Source organism: Phaethon lepturus, unplaced genomic scaffold (assembly GCF_000687285.1).
Source record: "Phaethon lepturus isolate BGI_N335 unplaced genomic scaffold, ASM68728v1 scaffold30180, whole genome shotgun sequence".
NCBI lineage: Eukaryota > Metazoa > Chordata > Aves > Phaethontiformes > Phaethontidae > Phaethon > Phaethon lepturus.
In genome coordinates this window covers 549-13979 of record NW_010514909.1, presented here as the reverse complement: position 1 = coordinate 13979, position 13431 = coordinate 549, and the positions used below count along the sequence as shown (strand labels likewise).

At 37.3% G+C, this 13431-nt stretch overlaps 1 protein-coding gene across 1 annotated transcript; it reads right to left on the bottom strand.

The window, feature by feature from the left end:
- Positions 1–3460: 3460 nt before the first annotated feature.
- GHITM (growth hormone inducible transmembrane protein) lies at positions 3461–12646 on the bottom strand. The gene is made up of 8 exons (XM_010294286.1): positions 12475–12646; positions 10748–10847; positions 9322–9433; positions 7853–7994; positions 6657–6765; positions 5384–5572; positions 4628–4799; positions 3461–3791 (listed from the first exon to the last, which is right to left on the bottom strand). The coding sequence occupies exons 1-8, from the start codon at positions 12601–12603 to the stop codon at positions 3704–3706; spliced, it is 1041 nt and encodes a 346-aa protein (XP_010292588.1). The 5' UTR covers positions 12604–12646; the 3' UTR covers positions 3461–3703.
- Positions 12647–13431: the final 785 nt, after the last annotated feature.

Sequence of the window (13431 nt, the reverse complement as noted above, 5' to 3'; positions counted from 1 at the left end):
CACAACCACACACACTCCAATGTGAAAGGGCACACAGGCAAAAGATGGACCTCGTTGCTCTTGAAGCAATTCTTGCTGCCTTGGACTACCTGACTAACCAACCTGGAAACAGGGCACACATCCTGTTCACCTTTACTTTTATGAACTACCAATGTCATTGAATCCTGAATCACTGCAGCCATCAAACAGTAGATTCTCCATTTTACCATCTGTAAAACAAACAAAAAACCCAGAAAACCTTTTCCACCTCATCCCCACTTTCTTCCCTTGCAATTCACAGATGCAACTACAGTCCATGTGAATAAAGTATTGACAGATTTGCTTCAGTTAACCGATTACTCTCAAGTGCCACTACTGTGTAATTACTAAACAGACATATATCTCAAGCCCAAAAAGGCCATAACTTGACCATCCAGCCCAATCTCCCGCATAGTTTCTACTAAAACATTGCTCCCAGTAACCACTGCACTATAATATGAAATCCAAAACTGACTTGAAGACTTCAAGAGAACTAACCACACCCCCCAATAACCTGTGGCAAGCTTTGAAATTTCCCCCTTTGAACTGTGTTCCACCCTATTTTATCATGATTCTAATACGGTCCTGTTTCTGGCTAACAAAATTTGTGATTCCCTTTCTTCTGCTATGCTTACACAAAAATATGTATTTCTCCTGCATTTGTTGTCAGTTAAGTGGCTGCTTAAGCTCTTTTTCACTAAACAATACTAAAATGTGTTTTCCTTAAATATGAGGTTTTTTACTGAAAAGAGGAAACAGTGAAAATATTTGATCTTGCTTGCTTTTGTGACTGATTTCTCTCACTCCCCTTAAAAGTAGTAATTTAAAAACACCCAGCACAATTCTGTAATGTGTCTTCACTAAAAGTCAATAGGGAATAGAATTATGTATAATGCTCTTCAACCTGACACAACAATGAATCAGGAGAGGAAAAAAAGAACCTTGTTTGACTTTATACAACTGTCAAAAATGTGGTGAGCGAGGGCCTCCAAAGGAGAGGGCAAAATAAAGTCAGCAAAATAAATTAAGTAACATTCCTTATTCAAGAAAAAAATTAAGCTTTACTCCTTAGCTAGTTTTGGATTCCTATGAGTTTATATCCTCCTAATAATAACCATTTTCCCTTCCTAGTTTACAGAAGCATATGAAACAGGGCACTAAGAATTAAGAGGGTCTAACCACAGCATTGGTCAGCTTTTACAGATCTGAAGTTTAGGACAGAATATCCTAATAGATAGTATTGTTAGATGGAATACTATCCTAATAGACAGTATTCGGTGTTTAGGAGGAGACAGGGAAAAAGAAGTTCTTCCTTAGCTGTATTTGCTCTCAAAGCTGCTGAGCAAGACATACTTAATGGACCCTATTACCTACTTGAAAGAATTTCGCAAGTTTTACAATTAGACCTCTGAGGAAAAGACACCCCAAAACCTCGTAAGTTCTACTCATAAATCTAAACAGATTTTTGTTCTAGGAAGTCTGCAAGTTGTCCATTTGAATTCCAGGAGCAGCCTGACAGCAAGCCAGCACAAGGCTCTCAGATGCTCCTCCTGAAAAAATGGGCACCTGTTCTTGTGCCTATCAAAGTACCACATTTTAAATTTTCATCCCTCCCCAAATTAGAGCTGTCTTAATTAAGAGAAATCTTAACTCTTCACTTAGGACTTCAAATGCAAAGGAACAACTCAATCTTGTTTTTCCCCTTTTTGGAGGCCCACATTAGGTAACACTAACAGAGTATTTTTCTACTGATATAATCTCATCCACATGATTCAAGCCACATTTTTCAGAAGACAGAACAAATGAATGCTTATGCTTCCTCAGGTACTATTTGGCCCGTTTTTTGCTTAGAAGGTTTATTAGATCTTCCTGTTGGTCTCACTTTCCATGCAAACACGTCCCTTAAATAGGGTGTCGTGTTCTACACCTTACCGCTTCAACCAAACCAGGACCCCTCTCTTGGTTCATTGTCAACCTCTAAAACGTTGTCCTCAGAATCTAGACAAAAGGAGTTTTGCACAAATTTTCTTTTATTACAGGCACAAATATGAAGACTTTGTTGTAAGACAGATCCCTGTAGATTTGAGAATTTGCAGACAAGCACACTGTTGTGTTCAGCTACAGCAACAGTATATGTAAATTAAGCACATGAAATTTCTTAAGATAAACACATCTAAACAGGCTACTTACACTTGACATGATCCAAAGTACTAGATTTTCCTTCAGCTGTAATAGACCCAGGAACTAGACTGTCTGGTATAATCTTTGAGCACAAAGGAGTTGCAGCAAGGTTCTTCACAATCCACTGTTTCTTCCCTATGACTGAGGAGACTAAAAATACTAGTGTATGACAGACATAAAAGCAGCACTGGCTGTAGTCAGTAGCCAACAGGTTACAGTAACAGAACTACTTGAAGAAAACGTACATCAGAACTTCTCCATCTGGAAAACATCCCCAAAAAGATGCTAGCCAGTGAAACTGGAAATCATCTTTACAGACTCTTTTTTTTTTTTTTTTAAACAGAGAAATATGCACTCTCTTACAAAGGAAATTGTAGCCAAAAAAATATTTATAGTACTCTTCACCAAGTTATTAGTGCAGGGGTACTTAAATATTTTTATAACACAGGGAAAGTGAGAGTAGTCAACTTGTGAGGTTAGAATTTTATTGTTCCATAAGTCAATACATAAACATAGCATATTTACCACAAATTGAAAGTCTGAGCTGTTGACATTAGCTCAAAACTTTCTTGTGCCCAAGAACTCACCTTTTATTCCAACATATAGCAACATACCAATCTGGAGAAGAATTAGAAACAGACTAAAGTATACTAATAGTATGGTAAATTTATGATACTTGGGTTTACAGCAGGCCATCCTCAATTCCCTCTTTCTGTGCCAACTGTACAGGTTTCTAAGAGATCACCACTAGGGGCTCTTCTGAAGGACGGGGCTTCATCCACAATACTGAAGTTTAGTCACTGAAAGACAGACACACCTCTATTGCTATTCAACAGTTGGTTAAATCCAGTACCAAAAGAACCTAGCTATTATGCCCAGTCAACATTAAAGCAAGGAGTTCTCATCTGTACTCCAGAAAGAGCCTGAAGTTCATATGGGACAAATGCTGCATAGTTTCCTCATCTTGTCTCCTTTATCCTTTTTGGTCACCTCACCTGTCAAATCCAATACATTCCTGACAATTTCTTAAACGTTTCTAAAATTTCTGCCCAGGTAGAAGTCATTAATGCTAAAATATAATTTACACAATCTTAACTGAAAACTGATGCATCTCAACAGCATTTCATGAAGTAGCTTGTGTCCTTATCTGCATATGGGATACCAGCTTAGAAATTACTTCCTTTATTATGCATTAACAGTAAAAAAAAAAAAAGAGTTGAACTGCTGTCAACCCCCAAAAAAGCAGATAGACTATTTTACCCATATATTAAAAATAATTTACTTTCCCAAAATAATGTACAATTAGAAGCAGTTCACGCTATTTTAAACACAGAGCTGGAAAAGTGTTTGAAGAAAAACTATTGTCTGAATCACATTGCACTGAAAACAATATGTTGAAATGCTTTAAACTTCTGACTTGCAGCAAAACTGCCTGTAACCATGAATTTTTATTTAGTACGTGCACTAGGCAGGCTGTCAGACAGCTGCAAAGAGGAGTCTCGGTTTACTTTCTCCTGCCACCTCCACCACCTGCAAGCATGGTGGCCACCCGAATGAAGATGTTCAGTGTATCGGTGTAGATACCCATGCACCTAGGAAACAGGAAATCAAAGTCAATATTGTTGAACAGAAATAGTATTATTTGCTGTTTCACACCATTATACTTCATTTTTAAAAGCCTTCATGAAGCGTCTGTAACAAAACCCAACTATGGTTGTCCTCAGTGCTTAGTATGTCAAAAAAACCCCTGTATTTTTGTTCTACCATCTCTGCCAGCAAGAGCTACTTACAGAAATCTTAACAGACAGTATACTGTTTTCATACAATAGCCCTCTGCTTTTATGCTGTGCTTTTATCTGTTTATCTCCAAGAATTTTGAAGAAGGTCAGTATTTTTCTATTTTAAGAAACCAGAATCAACGAGGTTAACAATTCATCTAAGATCAGACAGACAACATTTACAAGCAAGTTACTTGTTAGTCAGACCTGATCTTTGCTTAGAGTCAATGAATCCCTCCTTCCCTACCTATCACACTGTTAAAGCTTTTTTATTTAGTGACAAAGACTAGTGAATATTAAGTGACTATGAAAGAGTTAACATTTTTTATCTCAGCTGCTATTGACCGGTATTTTCAGAAAGCAACTATAAATTCTCCCAGCAATGCTTCAGAAAACAAAAATACTTTTTAGAAAGTACATTTAGAAAGTACACATTCAGTCCTGTTTCTCTCATTTCAGGCAGATGGTTTCAGCTTTAACTCCACTAGCTATTTTCACATTGTATTTTTAAACCCTGTGATTCTTCACGTTTAACAACAATACACTTTTGAACAGTAAAAAGGTCTGGCTGTTTTTAAAACATACTTCGATATAGCTTGAGCAAATTCTTAGAGACATTGAGATCAGCTGTGTTAACACAGAATACTTACGCATTGATTGGATCGTATTTTGTTACGCCATAATACGGAATAGTTTCTGCACGCTTGATAACATGCTGCGTATCATAGAGCAGGAACATGCCAAACAGTACCAATCCACCATAAACAGCTACCGAATACAAGCCAGCACCAAAAGCAGAAGTAGGAGGCAAGAACATGGACCCTGAAGAGGAAGGTACAACAGTATTAAAAAAAGCTACTGTGTGTATCTGCTACTCTGAGTTGGGTCAAACTTCAGTTACTGTAGCACATGTTTTTCAATGAGTATTCAAGTCTCAATTTGTGGTGCATTTTTAATACCAAGAGCTTTAATACATGAGCTGGAGAGCTCACATATACAACCTGATCCAGTAATTTCAAACACCCTAGAAAATCATGTGTACTTTTCTTCATGTGAACATATTTCTGTCCCTAGGACTAAAACAATGCCTAGAAACACATGAGGAAGAACAACAAGTGGATCAAGAATTAAGATCACCTTTACTGTCTTCCCAAGCCACTGGCAGTGACTAAACATACAAGCCACCACTATCGGCCATTTGTCAGATAAACACTTGCCAGAACTGTAACTTCATGTTTGTTTTCAAGAACAAATTTAACAAAGTATTTTCTGCTGTGCTACAGTTGTAAGGGCTATTTAAGGCAAATATTAACTGGACAGACCACTGTGCAATCAAATGTGAGCTACATTTTAGCAACTTAAGTTTATAACCTACTTTATCTGGCAGTATTAAAACAGTATTTTACCAATTGAAGAGGCAAGAACGAAGCCTAAGCCTATTCCAAGTGGTCCTCCCATGTTCAGAAATTTTTCACTTGGAGCACACATGGCCACAGTTGAGAGCCCTCCGACAATTCCAGCAGTATACCAGGCAGCTCTGATCAGCAAAGGACCACCCAAGAAGGCTAGAGGAGCCACTACTGCACCCATGACACCTAGCCAAAAGGAAAACACACACAACCATAAGATTTTAAATCATTCTGGTAAAAACACCACCCGCCAAAACATTCCCCCCACAGTCAGATAACATGGCTCAAACTAAGCTACTTACATGACAAAATATCAACGCACTTGATTGTGCGCTTGTCTAGAAGGAAGCAAAATAATTTGCAACCTTAAATTCCATGACTTACTTTTATCTAGCTCTGAAGAGTACTTCAGGGAGCTGGTCTTTGGAAGAAAGACTAACAAAAGTCAACATATTGATCTGTTCAAAACGCAGCTGGTAAGAGACTTAGCATGGACTAATCCACTACATAATAGTCATAGGAGCACTCAACACTGAAAAGCAGGACAGATTTCTGCTACGATAATTAGTTAGGCAAGTAAGTCAGACTTTTTGCTACAGTCTTGTATGAAACCTCTATCTAGTCCATTACTATCATATTAGGTTGCTTAACTTAATAACAATCACTAAAATAAACACAGTTTATTCTTCGTAGAAGCATTAGCTCTGTAGAGGCAAATATGATTCCAGTGTCTAACATCCATGTGTCTTTCCTGAACCGTAAATTATTTCTGGCAAAACAGTTTTGAAAAATTATAGCCGTTGTTATTTGAACTAGGTATCATTAGTGAGAAACTGATCTGTACTCACAGCTTATGTACCTGGTGGGAACATGTATCTATGAAGCTGCAGTTTAATATTAAAATCTCGTTTTTCTAGTCAAGTTTTCAAATAATTTCCTATCCTGCACAGCTGAAGAACAGTAAGCGTAGGCACTAGTGCTTACAGAAGCTACAGTGCCAAAAAGCAGCTATGAAACCAATTAGTTGTATGCAATGTGGCACACAGTAACTTGAGCATGACTTTTAGAAGATTATGAAAAACACTACAGTTGTATTAAGGACACTTAAGAAATCTTCCCGACCTTCAAGAGTTCTCACTGGTCTCTGAAAAATCTTAACTCTCCTAGAGCAGCATATAAAAATTGACCTTAAAGTCAAAATTTTGTTAAAGTAAGAATCTGGTCCCAGTGAAGCATAGACATCTCCACAATAAACACTAAAATCGCATACCTGAATGCATCATCCAAGCCAAATGTTTAGCTGCTGGACTATTTTCATAGGATATAGACCTGACCAACATTCCAGCACCAATCATGGCTGCAAAAGTTGCACCTATTGCCTGTAAAAACAGCATTACAGAGCTCAAGTTAGGATTAGGACATGCAGTCTCTGTTCTAACCTCCAAGTCTAAAAGTCAATAGTGTAATTCTGAAAAGAGCAACCTAATTCACAATTGGAGCATTTGTCAGTTTTACTCCTGTAAGATTACAGTCAAATCTTTGCAGATCCTAGCTTGCAGTAATTCCCATTTTACCTTTACTCGGTCTTCTAGTAATTCAAGTTTAGCAGTAAGATGGCAACAACCTCTTAGGTGTGTAAGCTAAGAGAAAGAAAACATATGGCTTTACCCCTTACTCTAATCCTCACTCAGGCACGTGAAATGTTAGCATTACTTTTTTCTTCTACATTTGTCCACCCAAAGCTAATAATCAGTTCACATGCTTTTGTTACCAATGATTTTTAAACCTCATTGCCTCCTCTTACTGATGATTCCGAGCAGAATCATTCAGCAGCTAGCAACTGGTCAGAAATGTACAACCTTGGTTTATCATCACAGATGCATTATTAAATTAATCTCTGTAAAGTTATGTAGGTGTTAGAATTTAACTATTATTGTTCTACTCCACTTAACATACTGAGTATGTACTAAGCAGACACATTTTGTTAGCAGTTTGCCTGGATGATTTGCCTACCAGTATTGTTTTAGCCTTGGAACAGAAGACAGCTTTCAAAGATGTATACAGAAGAGCACAGGGAGGTGGAAGAATGCACAGGGACCTCAGTTTCCCTTCTTAGAAAGTGACAGAAATAGTGCCATTAGCCTCAGATGGCTATTTATAACAGGTTCTTACTTGGATACAGCCAGTAAGGATAGCATGGCATTTTTTTCCCTCATATAGTTTGTCTTGGACAAACAATCAAAGTAGTATAAAAGGTGCATGTCAGCATGTAATTAGAATCACCAAATCTTAAATCACAGAACACTATTATAATACTTAGGTAGTCTTTATGGATAAAGACAATAGTGTAAGTGAAGTTTTGCTTTACTTTTCACCAAGTAGTCTACATTTCACATTTTTTATATCAACCAACACATTTGGGGTCTTTTCTCAGTAAATGTTTTTGGTTTTATAATATAAGCTTACCAGCCAGGAGCCTCTTGTCATAAGGCTCATGAGTGCCGGAGACCTGCTTACTGCTACAGCAGACAGTGCCGTCAAGCCAATGCTTCCCGCAAAGTACATGTAAGTAGAGTGAATTCTGTCCTTCACGTACTGTGGCCAAATACTGAAAAATAAGCAGTCATACATAGCTGCGCAATTAGCAGTATCATAATGAAGACCAACTAAAAACACAAGCAAGCTGTTAAGTATGTTCATAGCTGTGGATGTAAGGAAGGTTTCATAATAATAGTATGGTCTAGCAACTTCTGCCATGGGTTTACCTTACAACAGGGGGCTGAACTTCTAAATCTTGCTGGTCTAATATAACATAACTCTCTAGAAATACTGCAAATTACAAATAATGTTAATTATAGTTCAATTCTAAGGAGGAAGCATACATGGGAAACAGAACAAGTGCTTTTGGAAAAAAATGAATGTTAATGTTAAAAAAAAAGCAGAGAATGGTGTATGTATAACAAACCAGTTTAAGGAAACATGTCTACAGTATGTGTACTGGGCACTAAGTAGCCTGCTGAGCAGCTCACAAATTGCTGAGTCACAGTGCACATGATTATCTGACACCACAGGACACGAACGTCATTTTGAGAGCTCTAACAATAGCAACAGCCCTAGACGTGAATGAGAGTTTCTGCAGTGTGATTTTGTTATACTATGTATAGGAAGCTTTCCCTGCTGACACTAAACACACACAGTTCACGCATTTTCTACCTTTTTACTCTTTTGACCCATTACTTCCAAGGCTTGTGGAGAAAAAAATTACAGATAGCTGTACCAGTGAAAGTCTCATAGATATAACTAGCAAGCATTTAGTCACTTCCAAATATAAATGCGAAGTAAAGCAAAATGTCTCCAGCACTGATTTCACCCAAGTCCATGCTTATCACTAACCACTTTTTAAGTCAAAGTAACTATACAGTTTTGCCATCACAGACAGGTTTTTGCTGGCCAAAAAGCAATACACCAATGTTTTAAGCCAAAACATATTTCAGAGCAAGGCTTATGCCAAGATAAGTAGTGTGTTCAAAGGAGACTCTCTTTCCAGTATGCTGTTATTAGAGCTTAATGAACAGCCTCACAGGAACACCAGGCTAAGTGGTCTTAACAATATGTTTTACACATGACTATCCTTCATAAATTATCTGTAGCACACCTCAGAAGACATATTTATATACTCTTTACAAATAATTTTTGAATTTAGCAAAACAAAGGAACTCAATTCAATATCCACTTAAGCTTGGGCAATTTACATTTTGCTTTCAGTTTTATGCTTTAAAATCCTGCAGAGAGGCGAGTGCTGTCTGTTCAGAGCTTAAAAAAGATGTAAGCTGTGTCTACACTAGGCAATACCAGGTAAAGAAGCGATAGATGTAAAGAGGAGAGAGGTTCACTTAACATGCTCTTTACTTAAAACAGTAAGCCATCTTACTTACACAGCTCTTTCAATGGCTCCAATCTCACTGGACATGCCCATTCCATAGTAACAGAGGGCCCCCAGGCCAACAGCAGCCCCTCCAGCAACAATAAATTTCCCCAGGCGATCAGCTGTATGAAGAAAACAACAACAACAACAAAAAAACCACCTATGCTCATGAATGCTTTTACTTGGGATAGTTAATAACATCCTCCCACAAGTTTTGTTTTATCTGCAATAGCTGATCCATGTTAGGCTTCTTTCTTAAAGCTCTACTTAACTTCAAGTCACTACGTTACCAGTTCTCAATGAGCTGCATGTGGAAAAACCTAGATTCAGCCTACCAACACAATACAGCTTTATAAAACAGAGTAAAAAGCAGGAGATCAACTAGTAACATGCCAGGTTTACTGACCTTCATTATAGTGACAGGAATTCCAACACAAAACCAGTTAACAGGTTATCCAACAGAAGAGTTCACCTGTCATCTGATTTAGTATACCTTTTCACTATCCAACTCGTTATAAAACAGGAGAAAAACTAGACATCATGTCTCTTCCTCTCACTCATCCGCCCTTGATGCTTACTCTTTCAAGAGCTCTTTGGTAGCAATTAGATCCAAAACCATTTAAAAAGGGATTTCCAAAGCTTGTGGGCAACAACACGATTTACTATTGGTTTTTGCTATCTGATTTTTAGACATAGTATCTGTCACATATCAGATTACTGCTAGAAATATAAATACCAATCATAAAATACTGTTATAACTGAAGTAAGAGCAGTTGAGACCAAATACCTTCAGTTGTGAAACTCTTAAAGACTATACTGTTTCCTAAAGTGTTATAGCCAATGCATTATCTAGCCAGTCTACATAAATTCCATTTGTCAATTCAATGCTATTATACGCTATTTGCAAGCCTGTTCTGCTGAACGGTGCCATCTAAAAAATCCCTTTGTAATCCACTGAAATTACAATCCACGCTAGATGTACTAGCACGCATAGTAAACCAATGTCTTACATAGCCATAACCCCAGAAACTTTTTTTTTGGCAAACTCTACATATACCATAGAAAAATCCTTCCTTGAAACACCATACAAACTAGGTGCAGCAAAGCAAGTGCTCGCATATTTTAATATCTGCGGCCAAGTCTCCATTACGAGACAACCATTTTTAACTTAACAGTTCTCAAAGGCAGCTTAAAAAATTTAAAAAAAAATGGCAGCTTAAAATTTGTCTACACTGTAACATATTTGCAGCTTTAAACTTTACAAGGAAAGACAAGCAGAGAAACTATCTTCAGTCCATTGAAGGAGACCACTAAGCAAATTTACATATGAAACAATATTCTCAGTCTCTTTAATGGTTTGAAGGAAACCAATTTCTTCCAGGAAGTTTTAAGTTAAGCTTCAAAGATTCTCAGTATTTAAAGCAGAGCTACTCTACCTTTAAGTGCGGTTTCTGCAGATGGCTCAAACGCTGCTTCTTTAATTTCCTGGCCAATTTTTCCACGCCTTACACCGGTTCTTACTCTGGTGGCATAACACTGTTAGATTCAGAAACAACATCAGAAAGAGTCAATGAAATAAAATAGAAGACATTTCTTATCAATTTACTTGCTACACTTAAAATTGCTACATAGTCTCTTATTTACCTGTGCTTACCTCCTAAAGATAGGAAGCAACCGTGCTCAAAGAAAACAACTGAACATTAAAGTTTAGAAAGCTTTGTGAATAACATTCACACATACTACAAATACAGAACCAATGCAGTGAATTTCAGAAGCTGAAGTTTTCAGTTTGCATTTCTTCTACTCTAGTCCCACTGTAATAAACAAGGCCATAAGGCTTATTTTTAAATGTAAAAGCATACTCTTCACTTTTATTATAGGAAGTAAAAATATTTTTTTTCACATGTGAACCCACTCTTTACATAAACGCTTCTACGTAAAAAAATATCCTTGCACAATACCTATACTTTACAGACATCAAATTTTGAAAGCAGAATGAATTCTTTGCCTTAAACTCTAGCCTCGATTCAGAGAACAAACCTTGAATGAAGGCCTATAAACTTAAGATTTTTGAGGCTGACAAGCTCCAAATAAATATAGCATGCTGCTGAAAGTCTTAGTAAGCTGCAAGACCAACACAGAACAAACTCATATTTAAGTTCAGGAACAACTTTTGAAGCTTCCTTACCATTTTTTCCAGGAATTTCTAAATTATTACAGAGGCACCGGAGCGACCAAGGGCTCACTCAAAGCGGTGAGCTTGTTTTAACACTAAAACCTGAAACCTACAAGCATTGCTATCATCAGCCCTTAGAGAAACAAAATTCGCCAAGTTTACCATAGCACTTCAGTTTTGTTGTATTTTGCATCTAACAAAATCTAGCCCAACACTAATTATGTAGCACTCAACACAGAAATAAAACCACCACAAAAAACAAAAAGCCAAGAACACACACACACAAAAACACAACATACCTACAAACTTAGAATGCTTAAAAGAGTTTTCTATGCTTAAGAGGAAAACACAGAGAAGGTGAAAAATTTGCCATTAGCACTTTCACCAAGACGGTGACAAAACAGCAATACGTCCTAACAGTTGAGAGTTACCTGGGCAGAAAGCAAAAATCAAACATTTTCTCTCAATGAATAATAAACAGATGGTATCTTAGGATAACAGTCCAGTTTTAAAATCATTGGTAAGGCCCATGATAGTCCCGCCACAGTTCAAAAATTGCTCTAGCCTAGGCTACAGCTCTAAACACATATTGGGACTAAAATCTTTGAAAAGAAAGTTTTTACTTCAATATTATATTTAAGACTCCAGCTTGGAAACAGGGATCAGACAAGAATTTCTGCTCCTCCCACCTTAGATAGTAAGGCTTGTCCATCACTACCTCCCCTCCTTTAGGTTCTTTTTTCATCCCGTAATTTTAATAGGGAAATAGTCATCAGAACAGAAGATATTATTTCAATTACTCTTAAACCCTCCCTTTTTTTTTTTTTTTTGACTAACACTCTTCCTTCAGTAAATTAGAGCAGGAATATCAAACAGAAGGCTCATGATCATTCAAAACAGGTACTCCGTGCAAAGCAATTCTTTTGGCAAAACATTCAGGCCTTAAAATATTGGCAGACAGAACCATTAGAAAGAGAATTACCTTACCTGGTTGGGCTGCCACAATCTGTATGCTTTTATATTGGAGTTCCTCAAAGCTGGGGGAGTCTGAGTAATGGTGGGGCGGATAGTCTGGCATGATAATGCCCTCAGGCATACTAGCCTTGCAGCCAGCATAGTTGCTTAGATGATTTAATACACTGTGTTCCTGCAAGTGCACAAGAAAATACGATTTTCTATTTTGTTGTGTGGTTTTCAGACAACAAAGTACACTTGCTACTTATTGCCAACTACATTACACCCTGTAATAGAAATTAGTATAATCCCTAGAATAAAAACTGAGAGCAAAAACTTTCTTACACATGCAGGTTAACTCTGTTCTATCTATATTTGTCTCGCATTTCCATCAGAGACTTATCTCTCACAACTTACCTGAAAACAAGAGGATGTACCACTTTCCATACATATAAATTATATCAACATCCTTTATGTTCTTATGCTTGAGTTACTTCTACAACTAACTTTCATTTTGAAACGTAACACAGTAGGAGTACTCTGCCCTCAAAGAGATGTTCCAAATTTACATGATGTTCAGCTATGTGTAAACCCAAATGAGTAAATAGCATAACATATGTGGTAGAAAAAGTTTTAGAGAGATTTTAAGCTATCCTTTGAAGAATTAATTAGCTGTATGAACACAGCATTCAGTCAAGGTCACAGCCCATAACACAAGTTCAGGTCATCTCGTACAATTTTGACCAGAGAACATTGATGCCTCTCCCGGTGAAATCAACAGCAGACACCAGTCTGGGTGTTCTGTAGGTAGTATTAAAACTGCTAGGTTACTTCCACACATTACACATGAAAAATCCCAAGTCGTCCTCCTTACACATACTTTAATTATGACTATATACACCCTCCGATATCACAAGACACCCCAGCTACCAATACATTTTTTCCAAACAGTTGTTCATAGCTTACATGTACAATGTCCAATATAATTTA

Bases quoted from the DNA above. Each gene is read 5' to 3' on its own strand.
- GHITM (XM_010294286.1), bottom strand. From the start codon at position 12,603: ATGCTGGCTGCAAGGCTAGTATGCCTGAGGGCATTATCATGCCAGACT. The intron at 7,995-9,321 runs GTAAGTAAGATG...CTTATTTTTCAG, and splicing joins GGAGCCATTGAAAGAGCTGT to TATTTGGCCACAGTACGTGA. The intron at 4,800-5,383 runs GTAAAATACTGT...CTTCCTCTTCAG, and splicing joins CGTTCTTGCCTCTTCAATTG to GGTCCATGTTCTTGCCTCCT.